Raw genomic sequence first — 12,929 nt, 5'->3', positions numbered from 1 at the left:
CAGATCTGGTAAGTAGCAAAATCGAGACTCAAAGCCATCCCTTGAGGTCCAGGGCACGTGCCCCTGGCCACAAAGGACCTCTTGACTCTCGAGAGGAGGAGCCACCATCTGCAGAGGCCAGGATTCCCCTGTGAATAATGTTTCTAAGCAATGCGTGGTGTTTTTAGTTGTTTTAATTCCATCTACTTGATTCAGCCAGGCACTATTATAGCTAAGAAGTCCAGCTATTGTGTGCTGTCAACTTGTTTAATGATTATTCTAGGAACAGGTGATTTCTATTAGAGCACAAGTGACAGATTGCCCATTAGGCAGAAATGCGTGTTATTCAAACTAGGAACTCTCAGCAAACAGGGAAGCAGAGCTGGCTCATCCCCAACTCCACCCCCAATAGAAAGGTTAGTGACGTGATTATCTGGGTGTGGTTCGGCCAGACTGAGGTACTGGGCTCTGCACACCTTCACTACCCCTGTGGCCTCACTCCAGAAGGGAGAAGCATATGAGACAGTAGGGTAAGGGAGACTGACAACAAGTGTATGACAGGGTTAGAAAGAAGAGTCTAGAAATCAAAAAGGCTCCCTGGAGCTTTTTTCCCAACTGCAGAAGGGATTGGAAGAACTCAGACAGCCAAAGAAGAAAATATGCTGGACCATCTTTTCTACAGCATCACTGCCTTCCTGGAGGAAACTAGTTAAATTTCTCCTACCTTTCTGTGCTTTGTTTTGCATCATCACATTAAGTGGGAAACATTTTTAAGATTCTCTTGTCAATTTCTTGATCTCTGTGGTGAACCTTGACTGCCTGTGATTGAGATCACTCTTGTAAGGTGGTCTTTGCAACAAGAAAAACCCATGCTAAAGAAGATATTTTGAGTGGAGATGCAATAAAATGGATTCTTTTTGTTCTTTCATCAAGCCAACTAACCCAAAGATGATGTTTCAGGGCAAGGATTAACTTTTGCAAATACAAGTTACAGTTTTCTGATATATGAAAATCCAGAGAGGAATTTTCAGTATCCTGAAGAACCTTTCCCAAATTAAAGAGATTCGTGTGCCTAGACTTGTACATCTCTCCTTTCAACTTCATTGAGATGAGCCAAAGTATTTATAAACAAAGGAGAGCCAAAGTTCTCCTTGATCTTGTGGTCATCCAAGACTCCATCCTTCCTCTTACTATGAGCAGGAACTGCCAAAGTGTAATTTTTGAAGGGTTTATTTGGATTATCCCAAGGCAAAGCAGCCTAACTTTTCCTTAAACAAACAAACAAACAAAAACCAAGACAAACAAATAAAAACCCTTCAGGGCAAAAGCTAGTCAATGTTGCTCCCTAGTGGCCAAATTTCCAAAGAGCAACCTTTGGTGAATAACTGCAATGACACTTGAATGGAAGGACTGGCCCTTAGCCCTACTGATTATAGACAAGTGTAAATGAGGAGAGGGATGCTCTTACTTGATCAGTGATGGCCATCCCATGGAGTTTGACTTTCTCAACTAGCAAGTAAATTCTTGCAGCCAAATTGCTACACTTTCTCCTTTCACTATCTCTCTTGGCCAGAAAGGATCTGATCCTTATCTTTTATAGCACTTTTATTTTTCACAGCATCGGTTCAATGCTTGTTAGAAATGAGATTAAAAGAATATTCAGGACGCCCAAAGATTTTACCAAACAAGCTTACCATTACACCTTGCTCCTCAACATCGTTGGCTTATCTTCTTTTTTTCTCCAAAACGTTATGCATTTGGGTGGGTTGAGTTAGCTCCGTTTTCACAAACCAAAGAATAAATTCCTCTGCCGGGGTCTTGGATTCCTCGTTTTTAAAAGAAATGAGTAGGACTCAGGGATAAACAGACTTAATGCTCAGTAATTCTTGTGCCTTGGTGCTTATCTACATAGTGTTTGCATATTATATTCCAAAAGACCCTTACTTCAAGGACATCTTGAAAAAAGAAAAATAAATGTATTAATGCCAACAGTTGCTTTCACACTCTGTATCAAGGGCATTGCTTACAGAGGCAGTTTTCGGCTAAATGCAATTAAAATCACAATACTGATGAAGAAAGTCAGAAACGCCAATAAAGAGGGCAAATTCACCCTTTGCTGGGAGAAATAATAGAGCTAGTGAATATGCAAAGCTGTATCGTAGAAGATAGATTAAAATAACTTTGTGTCTTAGAAAGTTATTTTGTGTCTATAGGGTTTTAGTTCCTATGCTGAGAATAATCAGAAAACTGCTGGGCTATCCTCAGACCAAAGATGGAGCAGGAGGCCAGTCCATCCTTTCGTCTCCTGCCAAAGCTCAAAACGACACAGTGGGGGTTTGGAGAGGAGTCTGGGTGAATGTGCCAATTCAATGGAAGCTGATAAGAAAGAGATGGCTTTCATCTCCTATGCCATTGGTGACAACTCCATTTTTCAACCTAATCCTCAAGTTGGATACAGCTGCCCAGAGACTCAAATGAACACACAGTTCATTGAAATTGTGACTGTGAATACACACTCACAAAGCATCCAGCTGCTGGGACAACGCTTGGTGACTCGCCTTACTCTTTTCAATAGTAGACCAATAATTCCAAACAGGAGCAGTAGAGAAGATGGGCAAAGGGATGACATAATGGTAAGTGCCTTGAGACCCTGGCTGGAGTCGCTAGTTGGAGCTGCCAACAGCGAGCCTCAGCTTGTGTTGCTCTAACACCACTTCTGCTGGTGGGCATTAAGCATTCTGATGAAATCACCAGCTTGATGTTCAGTTGGCCTGATTGCTGGGGAGACTGATTGCATTATTCATTCTCATGAAACGGTTTTTTAGGACTCTCAAGGAGCCATAGAGATTATACAAGAAAGAAAGAAAGAAAGAAAGAAAGAAAGAAAGAAAGAAAGAAAGAAAGAAAGAAAGAAGAAAAAAACACCACTATAATTCCAGAATTATCAACAGTTTAATCCATCCTTCTATTCTTTCAAAAGGGGCAGAGTCAGAGAGGATAAACAGAGCCTCAACAGAAAATGGATTTTGGTGAGATTGTTTACAAGTCCTGTATTTTATATGATTGGGTGTCCCACTCTTCATTCTTAACTTTGTTTTTCTTTTCTCCTTTTAACTTCTCTTCCAGAAGGGTCCTCCATCTTCTAAAAAACAAACCACCAACCAAAAAAACCCAAACAAAACCCCGCAGCTTGCTAATTCCCTGTGAAATACTCCCATCTACTGGCCAAATGGAGAAGGCTTATGTCTTAACTTTTTGTTAATACTTGGACGATTTAAGGCCACCATCCAAACAGTGCAATAATTAGGAACTACAAATGAGAAAATTAAAAAGATTGAGGAAATTCTTCATTTTGCACTTAGCAATCCACCCACGTTTGATATACATGTGGACTTGAGTATGCAGTTTGCAAATACCCAAAATGAAGCATAACTCTGCAGTACCACAGAAGCAAATTAGTGGAGAAGGAATGGAAGATTGGACAGAAAACCGAAGAGACGGTGTCTCTGGCAAACCAGTTAGCATATTTCTAATCGATCACATAGGGAAAGAGGCTCGGGATGCACAGATGGAATCAGAGACTGTGACCAACATAACCATATTCCCTCTTAAAAGAAAATTCCATGAGATCCAAGAGAAATCAAATTGGGTTCCAAGTTAACTTATCAAAGGGACATCCTTTCAGTAAAAAGGCACTCAGAAATGCTTCCTCTTTCTTTTTGTCCATTTTTTAATGAATTCATCTGGTGGATGAGGTTAGACACTGGTATACAGAAAAGAGTTTACGATCTAGCAGAGTCATAATCTAGGATTAGGAATCAAAGATTCATGTTTTGAAGCTGGTGAGAATCCCAAATACCAGTAGTAGCCTCCTCACTTTACTAATGAGAAAATGAAGATGGGGGAGCATAAGAAGCTTGTCCAAAGGCCTATGATTTGGAAGTAAACCAACAAATTTGATGAAAAAAGAAAAACAGAACTCAAGTTTCTGCATGGTTTTAACTACAATTACATTGTTTATGATACCACTCTCTCCAGAACTGATAGTTTCTAAACACCAACCCATAGTCTCACCAAAATAATGTAGACAGACATTCAATTGAGTTGAAGTGCCTACCACAGTGGAAACATTTAGCTGTGGTTTGTCCACTTAGAATACACAGGGAACAACAGAGTGAGTTAAAAAGAACGGTGAAGTTTTTAAAGGGTGGGATCATGACTCTAAAGAGAATATGGATTAAATCATATTCCCTCAACACTAAGCTTTCTCCAAACGTAGTTAATTTACTATTTCTTCTATTTCATGACACTTAAGGAGTTAAACCGAAAGTAGAAATGAAGACTTCAGAAGGTGAAAGGTAAAGAACTGGTGACTTAAATAGCTTCATGCTGTAAGTAACATTTCCCAAGCCACAGATACATGAAAGCAACAAGATGTTTACCCCAGAAACCTGATGTACCTTCACGAGCATGTGAGTGTTCTGTGGAGATGGAGCCATCTACATCCCTGACTCTAGACTTGGTTCTGACATTGACTAGCTGCATGAACTGAGGCCTAGTATTTCTCGACCAGCGTCTGACAGATGGTGAGGATGTTCACTGGGGTATGAAATGAACCTCTTCTTATAGAACAGGAGAAGGTAGGGTTATACCATTCAGTGTGATGGACGGATTTAGACTCTTAAAAGATAATATCACAATATGGTTATTATTTTCAGAAGCATTATACACAAACACACACACACACACACACACATTCATAAGTGCCGCTGTATACTCTTAAAAAACAAAGTTCTTACTTACCTTTGTCAAACAGGGCACATTCGTTGAAAACTAAATTTTTAAGATTAAACATTTATTCATTCTCATTATAAAGTACAATTTTTCCAGAATATTTGAATGCCCAGAGGTGAATTAGAGAGATGTGTACAAAGTGAAGCTATTTCCTAATCAAATCACTGACATGTTAAAAAATTCATCTGAGTGGCGGGAAAAAGTTCTTCATCACATTGTCTTCATTTCTTAGATGGAGGTTTTTTTTTTTTTTTAAGATTTTACCTACTTACTTGAGAGAGAGAGAGAGAGAGAGCGCAAGCAGGGGGAGTGGCAGAGGGAGAGGAAGAAGCAGGCTCCCTGCTGAGCAGGTAACCCGATACAGGGCTCCATCCCGGGACCCCAGGATCATGACCTGAGCCAAAGGCAGACGCTTAACCAACTGAGCCACCCAGTGCCTCTCTTAGATAGTTTTAAAGGCATAGCAGTGAATGGTCCCAAGAACCACCCAGAGTACCAGCTGGAAAAGCAGGGTAGCTTTGACCAGTCCTCTCCCTCATCTCCCTCATGCAAGGGAGCAGATGTTACCTCCTGGACATCACTCCCACCTGCCCGCTTGTCTCCACCAGCCAACACCTCTCCCCAGCAGCAGTGTCTTCTCTGTAAGTCACGGTAATCCCTTTACAACTGGGCTTTAATCACTTAACACCCTTCTCTGAAAGCCTTCAAATGTTTCCTCTTGTTCTTTGGATGCATTTTTATTGGTCCGTTTGTATCTTTTTTATCCTAAACTGGAACACAAGGCCTTGCGTTATCTGGTCCTCCTGATACTCGGCCAGCCTTCTCTTGGGTCATTTGGTGCATCCAACCACCGTAGAGAAGGAGAAATGCCATCCTCCTGCCCATCCTTGCCCAAGATGGTGCCTCTGCCTAACAGTGGGCTTGGTGCTTATTCCCAGCGTCTCCACACCCACTGGGGGAGCTGGTCAAGGTAGCATGTCATGCTTCAGCCCTCAGTTTCACACATGATGTGCTCGAGTCAGCTTTTGGCCTCCTCACCTCGATTAGGTCCCTCCTTCCACCACCTGATTTGTTCCCTCAAACACTTCCCAGTTTCTAATTGTAAACATCTTCCTCACTTAACTGTATCCCCTGTGAGGGAGTGAACGAGGTTTCTTTTGTTGACCACTGTGCTTCCGTTGTACCTGGCACATAGTACTTGCTCAACACACACACACACACACACACACACACACACACAGGACAAAGATACTGGCTGATAGTAGGTAGCCAAGAGAATAGTGATTTTTTTTCTTTTCTTTAAATTATCTAGTACAAGGAGAGTACTTCCCAGTTTTGTAAAAGATAATGTTGTTTCAAAGTTGTCTATCTCTCTAGGTCTGTACACTGAATTGATACCATGCTACAAACGGCAGCTTTTCCCTCACTGCACACTTCTACCATGATAAAATAACTCAGTAACTCTGGGGAAAGTTACCAAATCTGAACCTGCTAGCAAAGATATTAACACTTTGAATGGCACTTGATCCAATCATATGCCCTTTCCACCACACACACGCACTGCACCACTCAACACATACACACTGCTCGCATAAGCACACATGTCACCATGCGCCCCCACACACATACTACCACCATCACATGCACACACCACTTATACACACACCACAAACCTCACACACACATTGTATACACACTTCCGAGCACACATACACACACCACACACCATGCCCTGTGCATAAACACACTGCAGATGTCACACTTCATTCATGAAAATAGTTTGCAGTGAAAGGTGGGAAATATGGAGTAGTGAAGTGTGGATAACTTGGGTTAAAGTCCATGTAGAGTCAGTATTTCATTCACCCAACAAAAATTTCTAAGGATCTAGGATTTATTCATTCAATCTCCAGAGATTTATTAAGTTCAGGTGACTTGCCAAGCATGTGGCAGGTATATTACTTGACACGGGCTACTCAGTAATGAATAAAATAGGTATGATCCCTAAGCTTTTGGAGCTTACATTCTTGCAAGAAGAGATAGAAAATAAACCAGGCAATAGGAAATAAGGTAATTGTAAAAAGTGCCATGAAGTGCCGTGAAGGAAAGGGCCATCATAGAATCCTGGGGCATATGATCAGCCCCCCTTTCTACAGGATGGTCAGGAGTGCGATGGGACATTTAAAAAGAAACCTAAAGAAAGCAGCTGCTGGAGGCACAAGTGTGTGTTCTAGGCAGAGGGAAGAATGTGTTGGAAAGGCCTGGAGAAAGAAAAGGCTTTGCATGTTCTCATAGCTAGGATGGGGCCGTGCGGCTGCAGCACTGTGTAGGTGAGGAAGTGGAAGTGTGGCGGGCAGCAGGACCACCTACCCCAATCTGCCCAGGACGAAGGGTCTTCTGAGGATGTTGGACTTTCAGTACGGAAGCTGGGATAGCTCCAGCGAAACCAGATGACCCGGACACCCCAGGTTCAAGACAAATTTGGAAAGACTGACTTTGAAATCATCCACACATTTCTTGACTCAGCCATGGAAACTAATTTTACCATCACCATAATATAATATCAGAGGGACAAACTACCTGGTTGTTTAATTGAAATTGAACCTTTTTTTCTCGTAGGACAATTGTCGGGAAAGGGGAAAAAGGTGCCTAGATAGCATCTTGCAAAGAATTGGTACTACATTGACAATACTAAATAACAAAAATTGGGAAAATAAGAAAGCTTCATTGATGATGACAGCTTAACAATTACTTAAGATTAGTCAGACTAAGTAAATGAACTTGAACTTGGAAACTGTGATCTTATTTTCCAAATTGCTAGATATAGGGGCTTGCGCTCGTAAGTGCATGTGATCTAAACACATAACTCCTTCCTTCCTTCCTTCCTTCCTTCCTTCCTTCCTTCCTTCCTTCCTTCCTTCCTTCCTTCCCTCCCTCCCTCCCTCCCTCTCTTCCTTTTTGCTTTATAATCAGTGCCATTAGAAAAGGAACTGAAATAGCTAATGGTTATCTTTTCTTGTTTTGAGTTTTATGCTTTTCAAAATATGATCACACTACCTTACTGACACCCCACAGTAATTCCATCAAGTATGTTACTATGTTATTTTCCACATAAAACATAAGACTGTGAAAAGTAAAGTGACTTATTAGACATCACACAGCAACTTAACTGAAAGACTGGGGCCAGAATTCAGGCCAACTTCAGACCAGAGTCCTTCCTAATATTGCCCTACGCGAGCTTAATAACTAGATTTTGTGGAAATTATAGCTCAGCCTAGAAGGAAATATAACGGTGGCAGCAGTTCTAGGAAATGTTGTAATTCTCATCTAGAAATAGTCTGCCACATAGAGCAGAATCATGGAGGGCTCCAAAGGACAACAACATTTCTCCTGGGTCTCATCACCTTGTGTCAGGCCATCTTCCCAATAACTGGGGGGAGTAGGCCCCCCCATCAGGCTCTGACATTTTGCCTGCCACTTGGGCGCACTGAAAAGCATGACATTTCTTACGCCTTTGAAAACATCAGAGAAAATAAAAGAAATTGCTCTCATTCTGAACTTTACCTCTGCTGGACCAAAGTGTTTGCTGACAGGGCAGGGAAAAAAGCAAGAAAGGGGAGGGTCCCATAAAGAAGAGATAAGGGGAACAGGTTCCTGGACTCAAATATTTAACAACTGACCAATGTTCGCACTGGTAAAACTGCCTTCTACAATACCTGCACTATCGTGCCTTTCTTATTGATGAGCTAAGCAAAAATCTTGAAGTCCTCCTCTCATCTGTCCTTCCAAGATTACTGAGAATGTGGCATCTGCTCAGGTGAAGAATAAACTCACTGACACACAGATGGCTGTATGCCATTTTGCCAAAAAAAAAAAAAAAAAAAAGAAAGAAAAAGAAAAAAAAGGAAGGAAGAAAGAAATAAAAATTGTTCTGAAGGTGTTTGCTACAAACCAAATGGATAGCCCATTGACCATAGCCATGAAGGCTATAACTTCCTCTAAGTTCAGAGAGAAAGTCAGTAACAGAATCGGATCCAGAATTCTTATCTTCTGAAGACCTGTGTTGTGGACCCTGGTCTTCTGTTCATTCATTTGCATCCTATGAGCAGCACTGCAGTGGTTAGTTGACCCTTGTTCCTGGAATCACTCTTTCCTATTACACTGGCATTAGGACTCAGTAATACACTAATTTCTGGAATCATCACCATGTGATCATGACATCACAGAAGGCCAGCAGTTCCGTCTGCTGATCTTTCAAACAAAGCCACAGAGTGACAGTGGGGAAGATCAGGGAAAATGGCCTGCTCGAGTGAGATCCAAGCAGCGTTTATTCTCTCTTCCTTTGTGACCTTCGTCCTTGGACTCCTCATCTTACTCACTTTCAGACTAATCTGGAGAAGCATTAAAAAATGGCAAAACATCAAGGGAACAGGAATTCTCTTGGTCAGTTTCCTTATTTTGGATCCCACTGTATGAAGATTGAGACAGGTTTGGCAAGTGATTGGGTTTAGAAAACAATTTAAGCTTCATTCAGTCTTCATGAGCTAAGAGAGCCAGCTCTAATCCAGTGCCTTAGAAAGGCACTGATCCTCCCCTGGGGTGGAAAACAGGACCCCAGGCCACCTTTCCAAAGGTAGCAGGTACAGAGCTGGGCCTCCTCTCCCACCACTCAGAGAAGCAATGTCTGGTGTGGCTGATGATGAATGGTAGCTCTGGAAACAGAGGGTCACTATTCTGAAAAAATGTCCACAAACATTAATGTCTATGCCTCTACTTTGAATTTTAAAGTGATAGTTGTGCTTGGTACTATGAGGCAGGCAAAAACCACCATCAGGTCAACCTACTTTCATAAATCATATGTGCAGAATGCATACGTACTTAACACATGTACACTGTCTTTTATATACCATGTTAACACACCTAGTTGTACATAAACATTCATACAGAAACCCATGCATACATGCACATGCCATTCAGCCACAAATGCAGAAACACTTTTCACAACCAAACAAGCTTTGCAAGGGTAGGTGCTGTTGAGTCACAGCTGGCAAATGATGATGACGAGAATAATGGTATCTTACCCAGATAAGACTTCACTTAAGAGCTTGAAATAAAACTCTCAAATGCTGTATAATAGCTGTTCTAATACCAGTGGTCGAAGGCAAAGAGCTTTGTTATGCCCTGTGCGATTTGTTTCCAATTTTATTTTCCCAAGCTTTGTTTTCTGATATAGTAATTTCCATAAAAGAACACATTTCACTTGTGCATTGTAATCAATATTGAAAAGTTGCTTAAAACATTTCTCTTAATAGTAAACATTGACATAAAGTAACAGAATTTGTAATAACTTGGTAACTTTTTAAAGTCATCAGCAATATCATAAAATGGAATTCAGGTTTCTGCATTGACCATGTACCCAGTACTGTAGTTCATAGATTTTGTTGCGGAATAAGTTCCCTCTATTCTTAATTATTTGTAAAGACTTCAAGCAGTGGCATAAAAACTGTGGAAAGAATTCTCAGGTGCACTTAACTCTTTAACAAGACTGATACAGTACACAAATGAGTAATGGGTATGGAGAATCTGCCTTCTACCTTTTTTCTTTTTTCCCAGGGCACAACTGAATTGCTAAAATTGTTTAATCCCCTTAGATTTCTGCTCCAGAAAATGTATTTTTCCCCCATTGCATTTATTTTTGTGTGGTTACAAAAATGTGAGAACCCATTTGTCCATAAACATTTGTTGTATTTTTCCCTTCTTTTAGATGTAATTCATGTCCACCCTTCTGTCCAGAGGTCTTTTAATTTCCAATAGGAAGCAACTATTATGAAATGTTAAGAAGTAGGGTCCAAGCCGCCAGAATACTCTACTTTTCTGTTTTTGAAACTTGAGGAGAGAATTTGATATAAGCTGAGTCACTTCTCAGTACCTGCTATATTTAATTAAATCGAGAAAGCTGTATTTTTTCTCTAAGCCTTTGGAAAAGTGGCCTAATGCAAAAAAATGTCACGACTGTCAAAGTTGTTTTAAAAATTATTTGGAGTCATAGTTTTCTCCTTAAATGTGCATTTTTAAAATGTTTAGTGCATTCATAAGTATGATTTTATTATATCTTAGGGTCAATTTGTTTTCCCACAGAAGGCTCCTCAAATTTCATCATGAACTTCAAAGGAGTGTTCCATATTAATATTATATTGAATATTTTTTTGAATCAAGCCTCAGCCATTTCAGGAATGCACATGATGAGTTATAGGTATTAGACGGCAAATCATTGATCATCAAGATACGAATTCTATCAAATAGTTATTTAATGAGACTTCTCTTTCTACCCTTCAGAAATCATGAGTAGAAAAATTAAGTCATTTCAAAACCCTGGCTCCATATATAATGAGTTCTTCTAAAAGTCAGAGGGTCTCAGTCAGCATGGAGTGGTCAATCTTAGCTCACGTGTGTCTTTCTTGGTGGTAGCTTATTAACAGACATGGGGGCTAGTTCAGACTCCAACCTCTCCTCATCCCCTGCTTAGGTGCCAGTCATGTAATTTCTCTATATCCCAGTTTCCTTATCAGTAGATAGTGGTTTTATTCACACCTATTTTATCTACTTCATAGGATTACTATAAATTTTAAATATAATAAGTAAAGGCATTTTATAAATATGAGGAGGGATTCTATCAGCAGGATATGTCACCAGATAAGGAACTAAAAGCACACAAAATTGCTGAAACTTTCCTTTTCTCAAAAAAAGAGCAGATACTTAAGTAATCACTAAAAATCAATTTGTAATCTTTTTTCTTTGTCCATGTATCTCGATAGAAAAGGATAAGAGATGTTCCACAGAGCAGGAAGAAGCACGCTACTCCCAATCCTGATCACTATAATAATGTCAGTTTGAAGGGTCTAGGACTGAGAGCATGTGAAGAAGGCATGGTGAAGACCGCAGAATTCCTAATTTAAAAGCTGTGCAAAAGACCAGTAAAATGCAAACCCAGTAAAATGTATTTCATGATATATGCTGAATAAGCAAACTTAGGGTTCTCTAGGTTGGACAAGGTGTAGTGATTTCAGGCTGATAACACAGCAGGAGGCTTCACCAACATACATAAAACAGACTACTTTCTCTGGGATCCAGCTCACTCTCACTTCTTTTCTCTTGCTTATAGGAACTACTCTTGACAAAGAGCATCGGTGATAGACATATAAAAAGTCTCCACTTCCAAGGAGCATTTCGTAATCGTATAGAAATGCTGCTTTCAGCACAGACCTTTGTGGGGCAAGTGCTGGTAAGTGCATTTTCATTGTTAGCTTGCTAACGTACTTTAGCCGTGAGCGTGATTACAGTCAGTATATATAATTTTATCACCTAGGTAAACATCTGGTGTTCCCTGGTGGCCTTATCTAAAATATCACTGCCTCCCCACTGCCATTTCCCTGTGTCTACCCTATCCGTTATTCTGCTTGTTTTTAATTTGAATATAATTACTTGGCATTATAGTTTCAATTGATCATTAATGTACATGCTGGAAGGAAAGCTTTATTAGGACAAAGATTGTGTTCATTTTGTTTTCCTTGTATGTGGATGAATGTCTGGCATATAGATGTGCCCCAAAAATGTGATGTTTAGTGGATCGTCAGGCCTGAAATGTACAAATATTTTCCCATCCTTTGATTCCAATAGCCTCTTTTCTTCATTATACACAAACTAGTCTCTTTCGCCTCTCTATAATGGTATTCATCGTTTTACCTATTTTAACCCAGGTAACTTGCACATATTAAAACTCAATTCAGAAATAATCTCATAGGGGAAAATCTTACCTTACCCTCATATTAGGCTAAGAGTCCATCTCTAAGCTTCTATAATATTCATTGCACACTGTTATTAAAATTATCTGTGTAAATGCATGTCTCTTCCAGTATACCGGGCGCTCTTTGAGAGAACAGACTAGGCCATGGAAATATTTATATCACATTGTCTGGAAATAGCAGATCCCCTATAAAGGAATGAGTTGATCTGAAACATTAAAAAACAGAATCTATATTTTGAGGGTATGCTGCCATCAGATGGTGATATGGTGGAAGTAGCTGTATGTTAGCTAGAAATTATCCTTTGCTTTTTTTGCAATTGGTGAAAACATTGCTCTTTTCTGGTTAATGTTGTTT

The 12,929-nt window shown here is 40.1% G+C and overlaps 1 protein-coding gene across 1 annotated transcript in view; it reads left to right on the top strand.

Annotated features, from left to right (window-relative positions):
* Positions 1–314: 314 nt before the first annotated feature.
* Positions 315–12,929, top strand: part of KCNU1 (potassium calcium-activated channel subfamily U member 1) — a 149,704-nt gene continuing 137,089 nt past the window's right edge. The window contains 6 exon segments of the mRNA XM_057303372.1: positions 315–395; positions 2,193–2,612; positions 7,390–7,444; positions 8,997–9,056; positions 9,059–9,213; positions 11,933–12,052. Coding sequence (XP_057159355.1) covers positions 315–395; positions 2,193–2,612; positions 7,390–7,444; positions 8,997–9,056; positions 9,059–9,213; positions 11,933–12,052 — 891 coding nt within the window.

The sequence above is a fragment of the Ursus arctos genome, unplaced genomic scaffold, assembly GCF_023065955.2.
Source record: "Ursus arctos isolate Adak ecotype North America unplaced genomic scaffold, UrsArc2.0 scaffold_27, whole genome shotgun sequence".
NCBI classification, from domain to species: Eukaryota; Metazoa; Chordata; class Mammalia; order Carnivora; family Ursidae; genus Ursus; species Ursus arctos.
The sequence above is the reverse complement of the archived record's forward strand: the minus strand, read 5'-3'. Positions and strand labels throughout refer to the sequence as shown.